Source organism: Acyrthosiphon pisum, chromosome A3 (assembly GCF_005508785.2).
Source record: "Acyrthosiphon pisum isolate AL4f chromosome A3, pea_aphid_22Mar2018_4r6ur, whole genome shotgun sequence".
NCBI lineage: Eukaryota > Metazoa > Arthropoda > Insecta > Hemiptera > Aphididae > Acyrthosiphon > Acyrthosiphon pisum.
Window position 1 is genome coordinate 39,080,755 of NC_042496.1, and position 25,722 is coordinate 39,106,476.

A 25,722-nucleotide genomic window follows, 5' to 3' on the forward strand; every position below is an offset into this window, starting at 1 on the left:
CTTGGCCCCCATGCATTAAAAACTTCAAAAGCCTAGGAATTTTCAAAACAACTATTTTGTTCAAATCTGATTTTCACTTACAAATAACAATATTAATTTATATTTCTACAGTAAAATGTCTTATAGCAACGACCACTGTAGTCTGTGTATATCATCATAATTTATAATATAATAATATGTATTTAATGTTTGAAATACTTTTTAAACGTTACATAATATAATTTATTATGTTGGTCAATTTCAGCTGTTTTTGAAAACCGGGTATTAATTCAAATATACGGTTGTCCAAAAAAAATTAATTATATATGTGGGTACCAACGCATAATATTTATTTAATTACCTTTTTTTGTTTACCTTAGTAGAGAAAATTTAATTTATATTGTTATTACTATATAGCTAACATATATAATCACAAACTATAGTTAAGTGTTAATATCCACATAATATATATTCAAAAAGACAAGAACACACGAGCAAGCAATTATAACTTACGTACGTTTTACGAAAAGTCTAAGAAGAGCATTAAAAATAATTTTAAAGGCGTCGCTATAAAGTTTATCCATTTCTTGACGCCTCACCTTAAACTTTATAATTGGGTCCTTATGCCTGTGCTCACCGCAAACACTGTGAATTGAGTGAAATATTTTATCGTTCATCTAGGTGAACTCGAAATACTAACTAAGTGGAATATATTGGTAGTCAAATTTTATTAATATATGGCACAAAGTATATACAATATATATATTAAGACTGTTGTACGAATGTGATATGATAATATACGCTAGCGACTTTTTACATTAAGGTGTACAAAATATGCATGACAAACAACCCCGGTGTACTTAAAACCACATAATATTATCCAATGATATAACTCGATTTTAAACAGTTCAACGGTCAGTTTTAGGTATTAACATTTCGTTCAAGCACCCGTAGAAATCAAATGTATCGGAAAATATTTTAAATTACAACCACGGTAGAATGAACAGCTGTTAACGCAAGGAAGTATCTCGTTTGGTGTTTTTAATTAAATCCACGCACGGTTATATTAATAATTGTACCTAATATTATTATGACTGATTCCAACGGATTTGTAAATCTAGATAATTTCTTGTAATTACACACAACTGCAGTTTCAAACTCCGATTAACATTTAAACATTAAATACTTGTAAGTTTTTATTACTTTTTTTTAACATTAAAATTGTTTCAAAATAGAAACTAAAATGTTTACGTTAAATAATTTATCTTATCTATATAGTCTTAGGCGTGACTATAGAATTTATTCACAGATGTGGCCAACATGAAATATGTCATGTTGGATAACCTATGTCCTATTGAGTCAGCCCCCGTAAAAAAAGCCCAAAAATATTTTGCAATTAAATGCAAACTGATTCCTGAACTTTTTTTTAAGAATACAATAGTTTAGTAAATTGTTCCTCAATATAACCTAATGGTGTCGATGATAAGATGTCTATAGTGCCCTGAAATCTGAATCCAAGAAATTTGACTCGTCGATGCTACGTGATAAATATTTTACTATTTTTGCTAGCGTAGTAGAGTGATAATATCTATGTTATTAAAATTGACTCAAAGTTCCGAGAGAAGCTGATTTTTCGGGTATGGCCCGACCAATACCCGTAAACACGTCAGTCGTCAATGACCTAGTCAATTTCCAATTACTTTATGTTTTATTTATTTTATGAAAATTAAAATGTGATGTCTTTTTTTAATAACTTTAAAAAAATAAATTCATAATTATATTTATATAATATACGAGGAGATATTTTTGCTGGGCCCATATTATATAGTATACGTACGATATACCTAAGTTATTTATCAAGTATTAATAACATATTAAGATTGATTCTATTTGACTTTACTGATATAATATTTAACTGTCAACAATTTTAGACGAGAGCGATTCGCAGTCTATATAAATACTGCTGAGATTACTGACAGAAAATGTTGAACTAATTCGTTTACGTTTAACACGTCTTCCGACCATTAATCAATTTAATTGAATAAATAGTAATATTGTATATCTACTCTCCGAGAGAAGCTTCAGAGCAGTTGTTCTTAATCATTACGTCAGCTTTGTGCGTATATATACTTATTAATAGTATATATATTGATGACATGTAGATATGTAAGTAAACTCGAGACGGTAAACAAGCCATTATCGTAGTGATTTTATTTCCGGAAATTATTTTATTCTGTCAGTGATGAATTTTTATATACAATTTAATATTTAATATTGAGTGGAGCAGTGAATGTATTGATTTCAATATGATTTTATGTGTGTATGTATTTCTGTCTGTCATCAGCTATTGGGACAGTAAAAGCGTTCCAATTTTCCACTTCAGCATATTTTCGAGTAGATAGGAAAAATAACGTAATTTATTGGTACCCTGCAGGCTAATCAAAAGTAAAAAATGCATTGGAATAGTTACAGTAAATTACGATTTCTTGTCGAACAATTTTCTCATTTTATTGTAATTCAAAAACATATAACCGTATAGATACTTGAAATTTTCACTAAATGTTTATTTTATAATTTTATAAACATGAAAACATTTAAAAATAATTTAGCGTGAAACTTACAATAATTAAGGTTTATAAAATCACTTTTTAAAAGTCGTAAAAAATTGAGACCATCATTATACATTCTACTTTAAATTGTTTGAACTTAACGACGCTTATCCATTAGTGGTATATACATTTTTTAGCTCGTGGTATTTTAAAGAATGCAATTGAAAAAAATGCTTGACATAAAAATGTCGGTTAGATGTAAAAATAATGAACAAGACAAAATAATAAATTTTTATTAAATATTTTTAATATTAGTATTTATGTGTTCTAATTTCTTTTATTTAAATGATTTTTATAATTTTATTTCTTAATCTTTTTCTCTATATTTTTAATGATTAAATAAAATCTGTGAGTATGTGTAAGTGTAGTTCACTGAAACCTCGGATAGTGTAAACTATCTAAATTAATTTTCTTGAAAAATTTTAATTTTAGATTTGGGGAAAAAGGGAAAAATATTTTTTTTTAAATATATAAAATGTATCTGTAAAACATAATTTTATTAAAAGTAGGTATTTATACAAATATGAATTTTGTTAGCTAACAGCTTAGAAAAATTTTTTTTATAATGTTATAAACGAATAATGAAAACTTTTACATTTTTATAAATCATGATATTATATTATTAATTAATTTTTTTTTAACTTAAGAATTTAAAAAAATACTAAGCAGAGTACATTTTTTAAGTATCAAACTCATAAGAAATGATTTAGAAAGAAGTTGTTTACACTTTACGGGAACATGTTTATTTATTTATTTATTTAATATAAACGGACGCGAGTCCTAAAACATAATAATATTAATATTGTGTGTGAAAAATAATACATAATACAAAAAGGCATAGTTTTTACTTAATTAGAGATTGAATATAATAATAAAACTTAAAAGTATATATTCTAGAATACAACTCGTATATAGTTAAAAAAAGAAATATCAAATAATACATTTTCAAATATAATCAAAGACAAAAGTATTACCTGCAGCCACAAGAAGGTTATCAGGAGAGTTCAAGATATAATTTTTAGTTGAAAAAAGTGGATAAAAAGTTTTGGATCTCTAGTATTAAAGCTATTAATTTTAAAATGGATTAAAGAGAGAATTTCAGGACAGTCAATTGAACCTAATATCAGTTTTTGTAAAAATTTAGAGAGTAAAAGTTTACGTCAGTCAGTGAGTAGGGAAATATTAAGAAAATTTAAAACATTATTATATGTGCCATGAAAAGGTCTGTTTATGTTGAATTTATAAGAGATAAAACGTAGAAAGTTATTTTGGACAGATTCTAGTGTAAGATTTTGTTTCGACGTATTATTTATCCAGACGAGGGGGCAGTACTCTAGATTAGAACGGACAAGAGAGAAGTAGAGGATTTTTAAGGGAATAAGATCTGAAAATGCACCACAAGACGTTTAATAAACCCTAAGTTACGAAAAGCTTTATTTTTTATCATTTCAGTATGAAGAGAAAAATTTAATTTAGGATCAAAAATTATACCTAAATCTTTAAATTGATTAAAAAGCTCAATATTATAGCCAGAAATTGAGTATTGAGAGTTAATGGGATTTTTAATTAGGTAAAATTTCATAAATTTACATTTATGGATATTTAAAAATAGATTATTCTCATTGCACCAAAAAATTAGGTTATTGATATCTAATTGCAAATTAAAAGCATCTTGTTTTGATTTTATCATTTTTACTAATTTCGTGTCATCGGCAAATAAAAAGATGTTAGAATTAGTGATGACATTAGGAAGATTATTTATAAATATATTGAAAAAAAGAATTGGCAAGTGGTCACCTTGAGGAACACCAGAAGGTATATAAAACTGTGTAGAGGTAAAATTTAGATATTTAACGATTTGGTGACGTCCAGATAGGAATGATTGAAACCAATTTAGTAGTGAACCTGAAAATCCAAATATTTGTAATTTTCTAATAAGAATTGCATGATATATAATATATATAATATGATGGGCCATAAGACATATTAAGACCTAGCTCTTTATAAAAAAATTATAAAAGTTAAAATCTTTAACAATGCATCGCATTATATATTATAAGAATATTATAGATCATAATAGTGGGTTTTTCTATTTCAAACATACATTTATTAACCATTATTATATATTTAAAATAGGGTAGGTGTCGCTCTGCTGTACAGTAGGTTACAAGTGGGTTACTATAATGAATGGTGTTAAATTTGAATTCAATGATATAATATCATATTGTATACAAAAAAACGTTTCTGATCAAAGATGGTCAGACACCCTATGTTATATTACTAAGTTTATTTGATGATATTAATGTGAATAAAGTAATTTATTTCATTATTTGCGTGGACCTTGTTTTACATTTTCAACCAAAATCATTTTTAAATTTAATATTTTATCAATTTTGTCTTTAAATGCTTATAAATATAAAATTCGTGCCTAATGCCTATGTATTTTCAATATTTTTCAACTGCTATAGTAACAATATACCAAGAGCCTTGTGTTAGATGTATTTCTTTTCGAATTACAGCAAAATAAGAAAATGGCTACATATGTGAAATCAAGTGAATATCCAATCTTGTAAAAATTTGAATTTCAAACTTTATTTAAATTTCAAATTTTATTTGACTTTCTTATAGACATTTTTTTTTGATAAAGATAAATATAAGGATTTAAACTTATAAGGAATCTTAGATTTAAAAAGAAAAAATGTTTTGAATTTCTAACTCAAAATAATTTTCACATTTTCGTGATTTTTACTCCTTTTGTTAAAATTCGAATTTTAAATGCTTATAAAAAAATATTGTATCTATACATTTTTAATATTTGTCAACTGTCGTTTTGAAAATATATTAGGAGCCTTGTATTAAATTTTCAAGCATTTTTACCCAACAAATAAAATTTTATTGACATTTATAGAAAAAAAAACTAAAACAATTGGCAACTGAATATGTCCATGAACAAATTAAGTATTAAACATTTTTAATTATTCGTATTGCATTGTAATCCTTTGTCAAAATGGATCAATGTGCATTGAGCATCAAATAATATATGGATTTTCTATTTTGTGTTAAACTTTAGATGACACGTGCTGTAAGAAAATGAAAAACTTTTGAAATAATAGTTTTCTTATCATTGTATCAAATAGTCCTAAACTAAATATAAAATAAGAAAACATCAACAATATAACGATGTGTTATTACTACAGGAATCTTGTACGTGATAAACGTTTAAATTTTAAAAAAAGTTATATTTCGAACCAAAATTATATTTATATTCATAAATCAATTACCTTTTAAAATGTTGTTACATTCAATAAGTTCAGTCAAGTTAGCAATAACTAATAATTAGATCATGCTGATCATGGTTTTAATAATAATGGCTATATGTACATGTATTAATAATGATATAAATATGTTTAATATTTTATTATAGGGTCAACTCGAAGTTTAAAACGAGCTTGATAGGGGAGTCCTAGAGAGAAATAGTTAAGGGGGTCTGAAAGAAATTTATGTAAGTACTCCTACGATAATGCACGCGTTTATAATAACCGTATTGTAGTATAATATACTGTGGTTGATACCAGCTAGTACCATAATATTTTACAAATGAATGAGCAATAGATTCTCAACTGGGTTCTTCCGATAAATTAATATCTACATCGAATAAAATATTTACTGAAAATTAAATATTATAGATCGATAATATATTTACCTAATTTGACACACACACAAACCATAGTGACATTAAATGACATATTATGTATATTACAACATTTATGCGACGCACACACCAGTATAGGATTAAGCCATACATGCATTTCAAATTCATCATCGTTTTGCTGCCATGTACTAATGCGCGCTGATGATGATAAGTTGTGGTTGTGGATCCAGAACGGCCTTTAACGGCCGGGGGAGGTGGGACAAAGAATAATTAGTTTAATCCTGAAAACGGATGTTTCGATAACACGGGGACAGCAGAGATATATACCGTCGGGAAAACCGTATAGTCATTCTGTATACTCCTAAAACTGAACAAACAAAAGACCTCAGAAAGCTTATTCCACATTTCCATTGTTAGCTGCTGCTGTTGCAGTGAAGGAACGTAAGATCAAAATATATTGTGTAGGTATATTAAAGAATTTTTAATTTAAATCGCAATAAAATGCACTTAAAATTCGTCACCCAACATATTATATTTCAGATGAAATAATACTACAAACCAATATCGTGTACAAGTGTATAACTATATTACATAAATTGTTCGATCAATTATCTTGGTATAAGAACATTTTCATAATTCAAAATTAAACAAATGTAAAATAATTATACTAATGCATATTATATAACTGCTGCAGTATTGCAGTAATGTATATATTTATTTATATTGCATATCTACATAGTGGGTATACTGGTAAGTTCGTATAATTTAAAGTACTATAGTAACCTAACGATATTTTATTAGTTAGTTTAGTAGTAACATATTAATAGATTTGATTATTTTATGTAAACATAATATTATTCTTGAGTGACTTAGTACAAACAACTCGTACTTAAACGTATACTAAATTTGATGATAATCAGAAACCGAACAACAAAATATCTTCCTTAGCCGACAAATATGTACCTAATACACAATTATAAAATAAGGCATACGTGTAACTTATAATGCCAAATTTTGTAAATTGCAATCCTACTGTTCAATAGTAAATAGTAATACAATAAATACAATTTGTGCAAATAAATATCTATCTATTTAAAATATGTTTTTTTAACGTATCAAAAATTAATTTAAATCATGCCGATAAATATTTTTTAGTACCATATGGGCATATGGCATACATTTTACATTTAAAAAAATAATAATGAATTGATTATCAATGATTTTTGTAAATGTATTGTTTTGCGTTATACCTATTTATACCCACCCGCCATAGGGTCATCGTAATATTTCTAAAGCTTCTAACGCACAATGGCAACAAATTTAACCTATTCCACTCTCGTGCTGCGTGTGATCAGTTAAACATTAATTTTAAAACGGATCAGCGAGTTAATCAAAAATAATAAGTTGCACTCAAGATTAAGTACTGTACTAAATCAACGACGGTTGACGGGTCTATAGATGTTAGGTATGTTAAACGTCTTGAGCAAAGTTGAAACACATTAAAATGTGATTTCACGAGCAACAAATTGCAATTGAATGAAAAATATAAAAAGTATTTCCATGGTCGGGTTCGTTTTAATTCAATTACAATTACCATTACAACACGCTCCGACCTCGACCGTGGACAAAAGGGGGTGATTTATCTGGCACAAAGTCGTTTATTCCAGACCCTGTGGCTGTTGTCGCCTGCACAATCGTGCAAATGAAGTTCCAAAAGAAAGCACATTTCAACACAAAAATTTGTTTTGTATTTAAATTTAGACCTGAATCCTTGGGTTACAAATAACCCTATACCCACCTACTGATTATTTATCCTTATTTATTATAATACCCAATGGAAATTTAAATTATGCTTAAGATAGGTATATTTTGTCCTCGATGAACAATTGCTGCAGTATATGAATATAATATTATGATAATTTGTATTATTTTGATGTTTACGCGATGGTTTATTCGAATATTACAAACATTTTAATATAACGGTGGCTACATTATATCTTTATAATAAAATATCTTTATTTCCAAATGAAAACGACATGCAATAACCTATAGGTACGGTGGCTAAATTATACTATCTAAAAATTATCGATCGCAATAGTTTTTGGTCGTAAATATCAGACAAAATTGCACATAATGGATCTAAGGTGTTTAATTTACTTTCCTGTAGTTGACTTCGGAAAGTATATAATGTTACAATATACATTACACTGGGAAGTGGGAACCGTAAAAGTACCACAATAATAAGTATCTAAAATCTATTAAGATATTAGATATTTATCCAAAACTATAGAGGAATGTATTAAATTTATTCATAATTCGTATAAAATTATACTATAAAAACATATTAATAGTCATCACATATTATTGAATGAATATTATATTCTCGAAAAATACAAAAAAGTCGGATCGCAACATCGCGACATCACATATAACCTTAAGTCATTAAGGTTATATTCAATGTTACTGATTGGCAACAATTATTTCATCCACGGATCCACCTAATCAAGAAATGAATAGATACAACAAATGTACAATTGCCAATTATATAAATATACCTAATATAACATACGCAATCCTTAAAAATAAATTCTGTTCCAACTATCTCCTTCGACTTTCGCTCAGAATCGTTTTTCGTATTTACCTACAATATTGTATCATTGAATTTTAATTTAACACATTCAATATTATAGAGTGCAGACCTGCTCGATGACGATAGATAACCTACAGCTATACAGCAATGAGCAAAAGCTATAGTTCCACATTTTTTGTTTCGATTTGGTTTGCTATACCAATTATACTGCAGTATACAGAGTTTGTAATTACTTTAGTCTTTGAATAATGATCATACTATATTTTTATGCTAACTCAGCCTCGACTGTTTTTTTTTTTTTGAAATGTACCTGTCGCGTCCCCAATGTTGTCTCGCTGTTCTGAATGATAATTTCACTCGTCGTTTTTCAGTTTATCACAAACAGAAATACTTACTTAATAAAAAAAAAAATTTTAAAAAACTGCAACATAAAAGCTACAGAGAATTCTTATTTGGACGCTGTAATTTTTCAAATCCTGCAGTTCATTAAAAGGGAAAAAATACAATTTTACAAAAAAGTCAGATTGGTTACAATTATTTTGCAATCGCATCAGACAAAATGACTGCGAAACATTGAAAACAAGAGCTATATTATGATTACAACGGCTAAAGTATTATTTTATGAATACTCTAAAACGATCTCTTTTGATAATTCAATAGTAATGGTGCTGACAGTTTCTGAAATGAATACGGGTTGTAATAAATGTAATATAAGACGTATAATGGATATTACTACAAATAGTTTACGAACGAATTAATAAACAAAAATATTTATGATTGCAACCTGCTGACATTTCAAACTAACCAGTTATTTAGTATTCACTAACTTTTCAAATGTATTAATTAGACCTACACAAAAATTGTGTTATTCATTATATTTTGTAAACGTTTTTTGTTCTGGTATAAATATATTATAAACGCAGTCTTTAAAATTTTAATTTAAAATAATAAATAAATAATAGATAATTAATTTTTTTTTTTATGTACGTATATTGTTTTTCAAAGTATATTTAATAACTCTTTAAAATTTATATTTGGATATTTCATATAATCCTAAGGTACACTAACCTGAGTTAAAAGAACAAAGTTTATAGAAGATATAAACCTGAGATTCTATTAATGAATGTCTCCCCTTCGAGACTTCGCATGATTCATGTTTTGTATATAGTTTTCTCTCAGTTATTCTTATTAATTTATACTTATTATTTTTACTTTGTAAAAGAATAATATATATTTTAAATAAAAAAAAAATGTATATTGTATAATAAATCCTGCATGATTGTGTGTGATTTCTAGGAGTTCCGAATATTATTTTTCGACAAAATCAATAAGAAAAACCAGGGCTTGAAACCGTTTTCAAAACCGATTTCAGAAACCGGTATAAACCGTTGTAAAACCAAAACCGAAAAAAAAATTGGATACCGGCATTAGAGTTAAAACCGAAACCGGAAAAAATTGGATACCGATATTATAATTTAAAACCGAAACCGAGAAAAATTGGAAACCGTTATTTTTTTTTAATTTATGTGTTTTTAAATACGTAAATTACATTAATACGAATGATTAAACACACGATGCTCATAATAAAATTGATATCATGATTAAAATGTTGATAACCATTTCATTATTCGCAAAATTATTAGTTGCTTTATTAATAGTAATGATATAAATTATAGTTACTAGCAAATACTATATATGCCAATATGGAACAAACAATGATGATTGTACAAACGACACAACTCCCTGAAAATATTTTAGAAACCGGTATTCAAAACCGAAACCGAAACCGAAATTTCTTAATACCAGTATTGCTAAGTTGAAACCGAAATCGTAAAATTTCAAAACCGGTAACAAAATCGAAATCGAAACCAAAATGTCCTAATACCGGTATTTAAAAATTGAAACCGTAATTAGAAAAATTTAAAACCGGTATACAAAATCGAAACCGAAATTATTTCAATCGGTTTCAAGCACTGAGGAAAACTCATACCAACCATTATATTTTTTTTATTGGTACAGCATTAATAACTGAGGTTATTAACTGACAACAATAATAATATTAGCTACATATGAATGGATACTTTGAATTTCTTCGATCGAGTTATTAGTACTTTAATATTACACGTTAATATATTTCCATTACATTAAGGTGAAGTGGGGTAACAACGACGCAATTTTGAATAGTTCAACTTGATCTGTTAATTTCTCCTGAAATAATTAACTTAAAAATATGATGGTTATTGCAATGTACTGATATGGAAATGGTCTATCTAAGTACACTGTCAACATTATGTGAAATATCTTAAAAATATTTTTACGATTGAAAAAAAAAAAAAAATTGTCGCACTTTCCCCTTGACAAGGGGCAAGTGCAAAACGGACTGTTTAAAAATACTAATACCACTGTTACTTAAACGTGGGGCAAGTGCCTTAAACTAAATAATTTTAGCTATAATACTACGTTTACAAAGCTGTTTTTGTTCAAATAGTTTAGAAATGACAGCTATTGTTATAATTACAAATATATTGTCTCATTTTTATCATATCCTACAGACTATTATAAGCACATAAATGAATGTCGCATTTACCCCGTTGGTCATTTTACACGGAGGAAGAGCATAATCCGAATTAGCAAATATATTTGTAAAATTAAACACGTAAATATCACTAAAAGCCTAAACTACACATAAAATTACACAACTTAGCTTAGTTAGAAGCACGATGTAGGTAAAACCTTACCTACATCGTGGTTAGAAGCTTCCAAAATAAATTTGAATTGCCAAAAAAAATAATTGATAAAAGTCTACTTTTCAAAACGCGAGTGATATTACAATTGTTGATATCAACACTGATAGCACGCAAACGAATAAACGTACAGTGTTGCAAACTAGATATTTAAACTCATTTTCATTATTGATATGAGTGATAGAATATATTTTTCCCACCATAATACTGGAAAACGCACTTACCCCAGTTAGGCACTTACCCCACTTCACCTTATACCTATATCATTGTAATCTGCTATACACCTTTATTTTAAAATGTATATTTGATTGTTTTACGACTGTTTAACTGCTAATACAAATTACAAGACCTCAGCATGAGAGACAATATTACAAAAAAGTAATATTTATATAATATATAAATATTACTATATTATAGTAGGCGCTACTAAATAATGAATAATTTTAGGACAACATAATGACAAAAAGCTTATTTCCTTAGTTATAAGACTACGTATTTATAAGATAACTCCTAGAAGCTTCGATAGTATACAGTATATATAACACAATTGTGAGCTTAAACATATTATAAGACTTACGTCGAAAATCAACTGTTTAGTTTTCAAAACTTTCCGATATTCAAAATAACAGTGACATCATAATTAAACTGATTATTTACCAGCCATATATTTAATGCTAAGCAGACTTACGACGGAGTATAGATGGATCCAATAAAGATTAGTTGGCAAAATAAAAATATAAAATATAAATAATTTCTTAGTAATAAAAATATCTTGCTAACATAACTTGCTAAAAAATTGAAATATCGTTATAAACTAACTTACGAAAACAGGTAATGTTTTTACCATCGAATTTTATAATAGCTGGTCTATTCACTCAAATTTTTAAACTAACGGAGCTAAACGTGATCTGCTGAGCATACTTTTGCAATACGCACTTGTAAGACGGAGATAACAAATAGCCGTGTGGCGTCCTCTTAAAGTTATTCAAATATCAAGCTAAAGTAAAATGAATGCAATAGTAATGTCACACTCACGTTTTAGATTCTAAACAGAGGGATAAATGTATTCATTTAACAATGATGCGTGTGTGGTTTTTTTTGTGTGAAACTGTAATCACTTTTTAGAGCAGTAAACATTTATATTTTGTCAACTTTATAAATGCTTAAGTTGCATCTATTTCTATTTAAGAAATAGTTTCTCCTTAAGAAATTGTTACACAAAAGTTTTAGATCCGCGGTCAAAACTTAGGATAGACTATTTTATATACTTTAGGATAGACTTTTTATCCACAAGGTGTTTCAATGTTTCATACTGTCGTGATACGTATTATTATACTTTGTACCACTCCTTTTATATATATACATATAAATTTATTCTATGTCTTGTACTCTATTCTGTACTGTTTTATAAGTATAATTTTTTTATAATATAATTGTTTATATAGGTAGTCTACCAGATAATAATTTAAAATAATAAAAAAATTAATTAATTCTTAAATTAAAAATTGATTGATTTACAAGTAATACAAATGCTAGTTATTTGTTATAGTGTATTAATTAATCTGTATTCGATAATTTTTGACGAGAGATAAATATGTTAGGACTTCTGTCGAATGTGAATATGTACTAAAAGTAAACATCATGGTGTGCGATAGCACAATAATTATTATAATTTGACGGACGTTATCCTGTCAACAGATGTTACAACGTGTGTCTACCGAAATATTTAATCGGCTTAATGTGTCAAAATTCAAAAACCTCTTTAGCGGACGTGTCTGGGACCTGTTATGATAACGCGATCGAAATAATTTATTATTATAGTTTATACAAAAACACTGTCAAATATTTCTCTCGTCGGTTGTTATATTTCATTGTTTTTGATTTGTTAGGATGGATTGTCTACAATTTTGATTTCTTTGAATCAAAACATGGTTAATAAAGCATTCATTTAAAATCACCGAGGTACTTTTGAATAACTAATTTTGTTAAAATATTCAGATGTAAGTAATTAAAATAAGCAAAAGTAAAGCTAAAGAACGATCAATGTTATCGTATCTCAAGACCAATAAAAATATATTCAAAAGTCTTGAATAAGTAACTATTTACTTAATCAAATTTGAATAAAAATAAAACTTAGCCATTCAGAAAAAACATTTTGACAATATATATGCATCGACCACACTACATAATATTATTTAATATGATTATAATTGAAATATAAAACAAATACTTAGATAAATTCATAGACTTAGTTTTTATATTTTGTAAATTAAGTAATTAGCCACGCTAAATTGTAATTATTATTAGTTTAAAGAAACTAAGTTAACTTTTGAGACTTTTAGGAAATAAATTGACTTTTTTTTTTGTTTTCAAGTTTTTTCAGTGATTAACATCGCATTACAATACTTTACTACCATATATCAAAATAATCGTATTACTAGATAAAATCGTCTAATGCGATCTATGCTGAAGCTCGAATTTCTGTGTATACTGCCTATACCTCTCACAAAAAGAATTTATTTTTGTAAATAGAGAATTCAACCAAAGAAAATTTTATAACGAAAACGACCATTGCAATTTGCCCCAAAGGATCAGAAGACCAAGATGAACATAAAGTCTATGTGAGTACTGAGTACAGTTACGCTAGTGTAATAAAAACCTTAAGGCTACAAAAGTTTCCCTGGGGCAAAATTTTCGTTCGTTTCTTTTTTTTTCATTTTTATAAATCTAGCTAGAAATTCACAAATCCACACAAACCTTTTGTAGCTTGTTTTCTGTTTTTTGACGACTGAAACTTTTCACACCAACTTTTCCTTCGTTTTTAAGTCCATTGTGCTACACAAAATACCCATTTCTTACCACATTGTAAAAACTACACGATGAGACAAAATTATATTATCTACTTTGATGTATAATGGACTAGGTATATAGTTTTCACCGGAAAACCATCTCCTTAGTGTTTGGTTTCGAGAAAACAAAAAGCAAATGGCTACCTTTTCAAGGGGAATGGATTGTAGACTGTCCTTTTAAAGGAAAAAGACAGTTGAAGTTCCCTCTAGAGCTTATTTTAAATTAATTTAACTCACTCTAAAATATTAATTAATCTTTTGAAAAACTGTATATTCTTATGATAATTATTATTTTATGTACCTACATTATATAAACACAAATAACACATTATATTATAAGTGCATTACACACTAGGTAATGCATCTGTTATATTAATTATTAAAATTTGTATTCGAATATTAAATTTAAAAGTCTGTGTAGTATACTATGGTACAATTGTATGGGTATAATTTTAATAGGACCTATAATTCAATGAAATCTTACATTTTAATTTTAAATAACCTTTAATAATGTCATGTAAAACTTAAAATATAATTATAAAATCAAGTTGCTATTAATTTGTAGAATGTATTGTTTAATTGTTATTATTAAAATTAAGTAACGCTATAGTATAACTTTTAGTATAAATTGTGGGATAAAGCAATATTTTAAAATGTCTACTCGGTTCAGTGACCCAAGAAAGTTGTTTCGAATATAGTATACCGTATAATAAAGGGTGTATAATATGATCTTTATCAAGTATATACCTAGTAAATATTATAATACATTAATACCACGAGTACTCTCTGAACTTCTCAAACTTGATAATATTTACGTTAGGTCTTAATAGAACCAAAATTATTTAATGATAATTAGTGAAATTTTGTAGACAGGTACTTAAAATAGACTTAATTGGTTTTAACTAAAACATAATATCAATGTGTTTATTAACACTGAAATCATTAATAATATCGATTTATTATATTTTAAAAACGATGTTAGATGTTTTATAGTTTTTTTTTTACTTATAAGTATTGATTTGTCAACTGTAAAGTGTAAATAATATATAAATCTTATATTTATTAATGTCAATATTATGTTCTCTTACTTTTTGTGTTTTATATAGAGTAGTATAGCTATATTAAATATAAGCAATAGTATATTAAATAGTAAAATTACTTAAAAGCTGAGGTCGTAAATGGCCGAAAATTATTTGATTAAATAGTACAAATTTTACCTGGTTTTACACATGACATTCCACAAAGTCCATCACAAAGACAATGTTTTTTCTTGCTTTTACAATCTTCGTCAGACGAACATTTTCGTAAACATGTTTGTCCCTGCAAAAAAAAATATATTTTAATTAAAAATTATATTTAAATAAATAGATTTATCTGGTGAAGAAAGTAAATGGATTTCAATTGAACTTTCCTAGACAAGAACCATCGTATGCCAAGTTGCATAAGATATTGATGAATTTAATGATTTACTAGAATTTAATGGACCAACCATGCACCACGAAATCATGTTTAAGGGACTATAAGCTCAACTATTGATTCATTAAATGTTTAGTGATTTTTTATGTTGCCCAGAATTAGACTGATATATTTTATATTTAGATGTCGAATAAATAATAACATTTTGAGTACCGTATGAAAGTTTAAAAAAGTAGTAGGTACACTTACCTAAATGTGGTTTCCACTACATACGTGTACGCTACGTGCATATATTGACCGGATACGTTCGCTATGAACGGTCTCACAAACGTTTCCCATCGGTTAATATATGGGTTAGATCGGTTAGGATTGGTAACATATTAGTTACCTCATATTATATTCTTATGTTATCAATATAGAACCACGTACACGTGAAAAGTTAAACTGAATCCAAATTCATGGTATCATGGTCAAGCCTGTGGTAAAAACGTATAACACTCTGGTATACCACAAGATTACCATGTATACCAACCAGTCATAGAAAAGTATTTTTATGCACGTACACGTATGTAGTGGTAACCCACCCTTAATTACTTCAGGAAAGTGAATATACCTACCACTCCCAACATAATATAGATAAAAATTATATAATAGATCAGACTTGGTGTTTAAAATATTAACATATAAATTATCCTTATTTTTAGGTTACCTAAGCACTACTTTTTTTTTTATAAATGTTTAATTTTAGAAGTATGATAATAACTACTTTAAATTTAGGTTGTAGTTTGTAAATAGCTGATTATTTTCTATTGACTATTGTACCATAATAATCGTGATAAAAAGTAAATAAATATTTAAAATAGGTAATATGAGTTAACAATTAGATACGTAAAATAATAATATGAGTGGCCAAGCCTTGTGAAAACAGTACATATTACCATTGATTATATATAGTAATATAGTATATATTATACTATGTATAATCAATGATATTACCTATATTTCCCATGTCATTGACCACGGTGCCAATACAGAGAAAAAAATGTAAAATAAAATTAACCAAAACGTTTATTATTATTATCGTCTGATTTCTTTTGCAAGGTTTCAATACCTTCTATATAAAATAAATAATAAATACAAAGTTAATTTATATTTTATATCAAACATAATTTTTGTAATAAAATTCATAAAATTGAATGTAAATCTATAATAGAAACACTTTGTGAAATCTAAAGTAGGTACTTACAATAATATAAAATAAAAAATTTAAAATTCCGATCAGGAAATAAGTTTATATATTTATGATTTACTTTTGAATTGCAAATTTTATTTTAAAATAATAACAATATCAAGAAATAATATTAAGGTTTGTGTGTTCATTGTTTTATAATACATTTAATAAAAACTAAACAATCATGAACAATTTAATAAACAATACAATTTTAATCTGTTTATATGAAAATTCTTAATCAATAATTTTAGAAATATATTGATTTAGTTACCTACTATATATTGGTGTATAATATTATTATACATGAACGTTAACAGAATTCATCAATAGACTTGTTTTTATCTACAAAATCATTAATGAAATAAAAATAAAAAATAAATATTAAAAATATTTGTTTTTATGACAGTATAATTATTTATATTATAATTTTCCAACATACCTAGTTTTTCTATAGAATTAAATGAGTTGATAATTTAAGCTCTAAATGATTTAAAAACATTTCAAAATTATTTTTACGATTTCTAAACGGTGTCATAAGGTATAAAAATTTAAAATTTAAAATATTTAAAAATTCCTAAAAATCTTGTTAACTATAACTACTTTTCTTTACTTTGTTACATCATCAAATCATATACGTTTTAAGTGCCATAAAAATATAACCTACTTAATTTTCCATACAATAAATATTGATAGAGGAACCTGTAAATGTGTAAATATTGCTTAGCATTGTATGAAATAAATAATACCATAAATGCAGCTTGATCTTCGTTTCTGGGACATTCGGATGAAGGTAGCTTTCTTGGATTTTTGTAGGCTCGATCATCGTCATCAGCTTTCCCATCATCCTCGTCCGTGTCTTCGTCATCAATGTCATCAACATCGTCCAGATAATATTGCACCGTTGTGCCGTTGTACGGTGTATAGCTTTGGTACGATCTTTTAGCCATTTCATTTGAGGGCATGTCTATATTGAACATAATATAGTAAAAACAAAATTTTAATGTGTTATAATCGCTTATTATATTATAAGATAAACATGTCGGTGCCATTACTTCAATAAAAGAAATTCTTAACAGCCATTTTATACAATGGTAAACTTATAAGAATAGTTTTCATTGTTCTAATATTTTAATATTTTATACTACAACAATTAAAATTTATTTCTTCATCCAAGTCACACCATTCCATAATTTTATATTTCTATCTAATGGAATTTTAATTTCAATTTCAATCATATACATATAATGTGTGAGTGACACTCACTGAGTGTATTATATTATACTAGTTGCCCGACCTTCCTTCGGAAGAAATTATTTTTTTATAATTTAATTTAAAAACATATGAGGATTTTTTGGTTATACAAATAATATAATATAATTATATATTGTAGTTATTGTTATTGTTAATTTCTGGAAATTATATATCCTACATTTTGCATTCAACCACTGGAGTGGTAAATTTTATTCTTTTTATTATAAAATAGAGATGAGGTAGAAAAAAATGTAACAATAAATTATTTGTTCAATGAATAATACATATTTCAAATGGAAAAATGCAAGTGCAAACAAATAAATAAATAATTAATAATAATAATAATAATAATAATAACAATAATAAATAAACAAATAAACCGATTTCCTTCGTCTCCAAAATCAAGTTAGAAAGAATATATATATATAACTATAATATACTTATATATTATATTATAATATATAGATAGATTAAATTGACGTACTGTACAGTTAAATTTATATTTCAGCCTTTCCAATTTATAATCAATTGGTTTCTAAATCTGACTATTATACATTTGACATAATTTGATGCTACTCGTGTAATTTGTATATTATAAAAAAATCAGTGAATAATCACTAGCGTCAGTGAACACAAAGAGACCGATTACAAATACTATGTATACCTACAACCAAAAAGAAAAATGTTGATGTGTGTTTACTGATGAACAAGCATGTTGTAGAAAAAAATAAATTGTGATGTATTGTTCTTTATACTCTTAGTTAGACGAACAAGAGAAATATAATATGATAACCGAATGAACAGGGACATAAAATGAATTCGTTTTGACGAGTCTTTTGTGTTATTATCAACATACAGGCTTTTTAAACAGTTAGATAAAATACATTATAAATATTATTTTAGCTTTCTATTTGATCATTTAAAAATATTGTTTTCAAAATAATCATACATTAATATAATATGATAGAGAAATTGAAATTATAATCTGTTAAATATTAGTGTTTTACAAAAATAATTAAACGTTTTGATATTTTAAACCATCATATTAATATGACAATTGAGTTATTTTTATATGCATAACATACGTATGATATATATATATATATTATGTATTATGTATATAAAAACATAAAGAATTTAGTACCTACCCCATTTTAAATTATATTGACTGGAAAATTAATATACTTTCATATTTATTTATGTAGTAACTATTTATTTCAATAAATAATTAATAAGTAATAAGTAATTGTATTTTAACAAGCACTAATTGTATTAAAAAAAAATATGACTTAGCTTTGTTTAATTTTCACATTGATTAAAAATACCTAAAATCAATAACCAACTTACAACATTTAAAATAAATATAATGCTAAATTAATGTCATCGATTATTTTATATTTTATACATAATTCAATTAAAAGTGATTTTATCAAATTAATTTACGTAATAACTAATTACTTATGTGTAGGTGTCTAGCATATTAATAATTCCAACATTTTTATAGGTAGAAAATATGAAGATTCCTATTAACTTTAATTAATTATATTTTTAAGCCATACCTACTAAGTGAATAAGAATAACTTAAATTGAAAAATAATGAAAAAATGCATCTACATGCTGTACAGCGATCCTATTATAATAATAAATTATAATTAATAGTTGTATACTAATAAAAAAAAATGGTGATCATATAAATGATAATAATATACTACCTACTGATTAATTTTTAGATAAAACATAATGTTTGTAGAGAATGGAGTTTTCAATTTAATTAATTCTATAAAGTTTTTTTCTCAAGCAAATAAAGTACCTACCTACAATTGAGATATATCGCTCTGTAGGGAGAAATTTCGCAAACGATTACAATTTATTAATCAATTTCTTTACTCGTTTCACGTTTGCAAAGCTTTTATGTAAATGTATGAAATATTGAAATGCGTAACTATAAGAATTAAACTATCACAATATAATGTTTACAATTCAATAATGATTATTGATAGATCATAGGAGACTGCATAGTATAGTTAGGGTAAAAAATAACTTTTGTTAAATGAAAATACTATAGTTTTAACGCGAATTCAATATGGTACCTATGTTAAAAGAAAAATATACGCCACCGCCATACACCATTTATTTTTCAACAATATTATGCTGCAGGTAATATTAAAGTAAAATACTTCCCGAAAAGACCACTTAACTATTTAATAAGTATTTCGGAAAAATGTCATGGACAGTGGTGGTGTCTGGGAATAATAAAAAAAAAACCCACTTGTACTTCGTGTTTATTGCAGATGATTGTCATCACTAATAAGTTATATTATATTATGTACCTTTAGTGACTATATTATAGTAGTATAGTGTGGTAGTGTGTACATAACTAAATAATTTTGTACCTAAACAATTTACAAGTAAAACAACACACAATTGATATACCTATAGTGGCGTGAGTACTGCTTAATCGTAATAGTTATATTAATAACGTTTCAAAAATATTTATAAAAACCAAAACAATAAAGAACATAAAATATAAATTATAAATTAAATATTATAAAATGAAATTCAAAAATCTATCAATAGATACAAATTACATCAATATTGCAGTACAAAGATCTACAGATGTATTAAAAATAATTTTTTTCTTTCCTAGTTGTGGGAAAGAATGATTACAAAACAAAATATATCGTAACATCAGGGCGTACCTATACGTACTGTGCGCCTATGCTTGTTGTACTACGGTACAGATACCTGTTTATGATAGATATTATAGTAAGTTTGTGCCGTTATCCGCTGAAATAAATCTATGTGTAGTTCTTTTATCCTCGTCGATAAAAATCAAATTTTCAACATTCAAGCGGGAAGATTGTAAATAAAAAAAGGTCCAAAAAGGACCGTTAGTGTCCTATAGTCAGTAAGGTTAGGTGTTAGGTTAGGACTGGCATTGTGCCCTATATCTTTTTCTCTGTCTATTTTTCAAAACCAATAAAATAAACAGTAAATCGTCCGTTGGTTTCAGTCCAAACAATTTAAAACGATAGTGTCAAATTCACACACGATTTTCGAAACCCTTACATTACGTTCACGCAAAAAAAAATGACTTTTGGAACAGATTTGTACATGTTTACTGAACATATATATAAAACCTTAAAACAATTTCGGGTACACTACAAAAAAGCTATCTCACAAGCTTAAAAAATAAATCTGCCTTTTACCCGAATTTACAATTAACGAACAAACGACAGCTGATATAAATTTAAATTTTCCAAGCAAAATTGTATGTTCTCGAATAAAAAATGAATTTTAAATAATAAATCACATTGATCAAAGTCAAATATTGTTAAGAACTACCTAGACCTAACATATTTTTATTTTTATTTTGAAATTCATACTTATGGATTATATATTAAATCGAAAAAGCCGGTTTATTCTTCAATAAAATACTTGGTAAGAATACTTTGAATTGTCTATATTACATTAGTACCTGCCTATAATTAACATTTAATAACAAATATGTACGCAAATGAAAATGCAGGGGTTATTGCTCCCCTCACTTTGGTACTAGACAAGGCGGATGCCTACGACCTAACATAAACCGGATACCTAACTCTAATAAATGAAAGTTTAAGTATACGTATCACGGCTCCTACTTACACTTTTCAATTTTCATGAACAACAAAATATCAATAATAATTGACAACATCAACCGTGGTTATGACAATCAATGATCCCTCATTTAAAAACTTCAAAACAGCAAATTATGTATTATATTAGAAGGCAGTCTACAATAATAATAATTATTATTTACCTACCATAAAATATTTTTAAGAATTTAAATAACCAATATAGGTATTTATGGAAAGGAAAAATGTAAATTTGTATCCCTGCAATTTTGTATACAAACATTTCTTGTTTAACCTAAACCTTTTTTAATTAACTTTTATCCTTTGACATTATTTTATAAAACTAAAATAATAATATTAACACTTCGCACTAGATAAAGTTATTACACAGATATGGGATTGCACAAATTATATTATTATTTAACTAAATTTAGATAGTACAACGAGATTAGTGTTCAATATTCAGTATCTGTATAGTATTCCTTCATTTTGATCTTTATAAATTATACCTTTAAAAGCACTTAAGCACACATACTTTCGACATTTTATTTTCAAATAACTTTTTTTCTTTATACATTCCCACTAAATTATTTTAAATCATCCCTTTATAAGAAAATATAATAATAAACATTTTAAACAAGAAGTAAACAATTGAAATAATATGTTTTTTTAGCAAATGACAATCGTAAAAAATTAATCAAATTATACAATCTGGGAGTGTAAGGTACTTGTATTTATTTTATAACCATACATAATCCAATTAAATGTGGTTTTTTTATAACACGCGATGTTTTGAAATGTAAAAATTGAGACTATTCCATTTGAACGGTTTAATATTAAAATATCTTACAATAAGACGATATGATTCTAAAAATAAAGGAGAATTGTTTTTGTTTATCTCTAAATTAATACAATTGTGTGGAATTCACATATGTATCCAGTTACATTATAATATTTTTCCAAATAATATAAAATTTCAATTGTGAATGTATGTAATTGAATTCATCTTGATTTATAAAATATTACACACATTTAGTCATTTAGTTATTATAAATAATAGATAGATACACAGAGTTATTGAAAATTAATTTAATATTTAGTAGGTACCTAATTAATTTTTCACAACCACCGTGTATTTCAATCGATAACATATAATTATTTTATAATCGAGTGGAAAGTGCATACACGATTTTTTTCCATTATTTGGATAGTAATTTTTCAAGAAAGTCAAATACAAAATAAGAGCATGTTATAAAGTAACACGGTATTATATTGTTAATAAAACAAATATTCAATCATAGTTGATCGCTAATCGTATTAACAATTTTTGATATTATAATCTATTGTTACAGTTTGTGAAATAATTAAATTAAAACTTCATACACGATATATTAATGCATAAAGAACATCTCTGACGAAATGAAAACATATATTTATAACGTGGGGAATTTCTCAAAATATATAAGTTGGATCTACCCCAAGTATTACAATTGTTTTTTTACAACATTCTATAAACCTGTATTTACGTCCAATAAGACATTTAAAAAAAATTGTTATTATATCGTAATAATATAATATAGTCGATTGGTGTGTATTATATACAAAAATACACGAAAACCTCTGGTAAATAAAATCTGTTCGTCGTATGATGTGCCCGTTCACACGTTCGCGTCTTAATAACTAATAAGCAATAAGAATTAAATAAATTTGTGTGCGCGTAATATAGCCGACAGGGTTTTGATCCGTGGTTTGTTTATTACGACTGTTAAAGATACGTTATATTATTATCATTGCAACAAAATAATATGGTTACATAATTTACAGAGTATTTTTTAATAAATTTCATACTGTCCGGTAAAAACGAATAATATTAGTAATATAGAGTAAAAAAATGATTGTAAAACATTATCGCGCACTGTGTACGATATAATATTATAAAAATATAATAACTATAATACTGCACGCACTCAAACGTTATAATAATATTATAGCCATAGTGTATTATATCATTATAATACAATAGTATTATACTTACACGTGTGACAGCCGACGGCGGAGACGAACGCGACGAGGATGGCGAAGACGAGCGTCATGGTCGCGATGGAGATCGTCACGGAATCCCGTCTAGTCGTAGTATTTGTAGTAATAGTAGTGGTAGTAGTAGTTGTCGTAGTAGTAGTGTACACCGCCGCAACATTATCCTCCCGAGCAACACTGAGTCAACCCCGTCGGTCGCCGCCGCCGCCGCCGACGTACACTCGCACGTGATCCACCGCCGATCGTGTTCCGCGGACCGGCCGCCACACTGCCGCGCCGTACCGCGGTACACCCCTTTGCGCTTAGGTACCGTCGTCGTCGGGACTTTCGAAATACGCCGCGAGGTTGTACGAATTCACATTCATCGTCCGATATAAAACGCACTCGGTTATGGGTTTTTAGTTTTTAGGTTTAGAGTGATATAATATAAAAAAAAGTACTGTATAGAGTACCCGTATTATAGGTAGTAGGTACAATCAATGAACAAGAACAATATGTTTCAAAATGCATGTAAACATTTCAGACGTATTTATTGGTAATAGTACCTACCTATTTACAGATGTTCTATGTGGCTTCTCTTGGTCACACCAACAACACAACATCTATAGTCGGAACTCAAATACATTCCATATGCATATCCGTGTTGTACCTAATTGCAGACTCTGCCCATCGATTGTTTAGATCATCTGCGGTTGATGGTAATCATGATAGTACGTACTCGGTATATCTTTAATACGGCTCCAAAAGAATAGTATAGTCACACGGTGCAAGGTCAGATGCATAGCATCCGAATATTCGATGATTCATTTCGAATAACCCTGTAAAAAATTGTATTCAAATGGAGCGTAGACACTTTTAAACTCCTTCAGCGAGTTTTGACTTTTTTAACAAATAGTAGATTACCTACTTTAAGCTACAGTATGATATATGAATGTATTTTAAATCTATATATATTGGTATATATAAAATGTAAATTATACAGAACTTGACATTTTTTTTTTATAGTACCTATTCAAAATTTAAAAATTAAAACCAATAAATTACATCAATATAATATCCAATCGTTTATATACGAATCGATTTAAAATTTAAAATAGCCAACAGCTGTTCAATAATATTGTTCATCAATATAGGCAATATTTAATTTCCCAAGGACCGTTTCAGTCACGCGAAACGACGCGATCCTGTATGGAACACGCGAACAATGATCCTGCACGTATAGTTCAAAGGTATAAATGAAAATAAAATCCGTAGAAATGTAGACGACATATTTTAAGCCAAAAAATTGTTTTCAATAGTTAAATATCTAATTAGATATCAGAAAACCAATATTGTGCAAGTTATGAGTTTTAAGCAAGTATGTAAATCATCACAATTTAAAAATATTAATATCTCACTTTGATATTAAAATGATACGTACAGAGTTTGTACCAGTGGCGTATCGAGGGGGGAGCACAGAGGCCACTATTACTATGTATTATTATGTATATATATATATAAACTTAATGACTGACTGAAAATATAAATAAATTATTTGCTTTAAAAACATTAAGCATTTGGTTTATTTTATTTTTTTGTTTTTGGTAGTATTTTAGTTAGTATTTTATATGGTAAAATTTTAGACAGTGTGTGCCCCCCCCCTCTAAAAAAATCCTGGATACGCCACTGGTTTGTACTATACAGACATAATATAATATTATGTTCTTATCTTAAAGTCTTATACCAATTAAATTGACTTCTAATATAT

At 27.0% G+C, this 25,722-nt stretch overlaps 1 protein-coding gene across 5 annotated transcripts in view; it reads right to left on the reverse strand.

Annotated features, from left to right (window-relative positions):
* LOC100164734 (sushi, von Willebrand factor type A, EGF and pentraxin domain-containing protein 1) overlaps window positions 1–24,193 on the reverse strand; it is a 69,694-nt gene extending 45,501 nt beyond the window's left edge. For 3 of the 5 annotated variants that reach the window (XM_008184691.3, XM_008184692.3, XM_001943805.5), the window contains exons 1-3: window positions 23,974–24,193; window positions 17,817–18,034; window positions 15,641–15,743 (exon numbers count right to left, since the gene is read on the reverse strand). In XM_008184691.3, coding sequence (XP_008182913.1) covers window positions 15,641–15,743; window positions 17,817–18,034; window positions 23,974–24,031 — 379 coding nt within the window. In that variant the 5' untranslated portion in view covers window positions 24,032–24,193. The remainder of the gene's footprint in view (window positions 1–15,640; window positions 15,744–17,816; window positions 18,035–23,973) is intronic. The other 2 variants (XM_008184694.3, XM_008184693.3) reach the window with 1 other exon arrangement.
* Window positions 24,194–25,722: the final 1,529 nt, after the last annotated feature.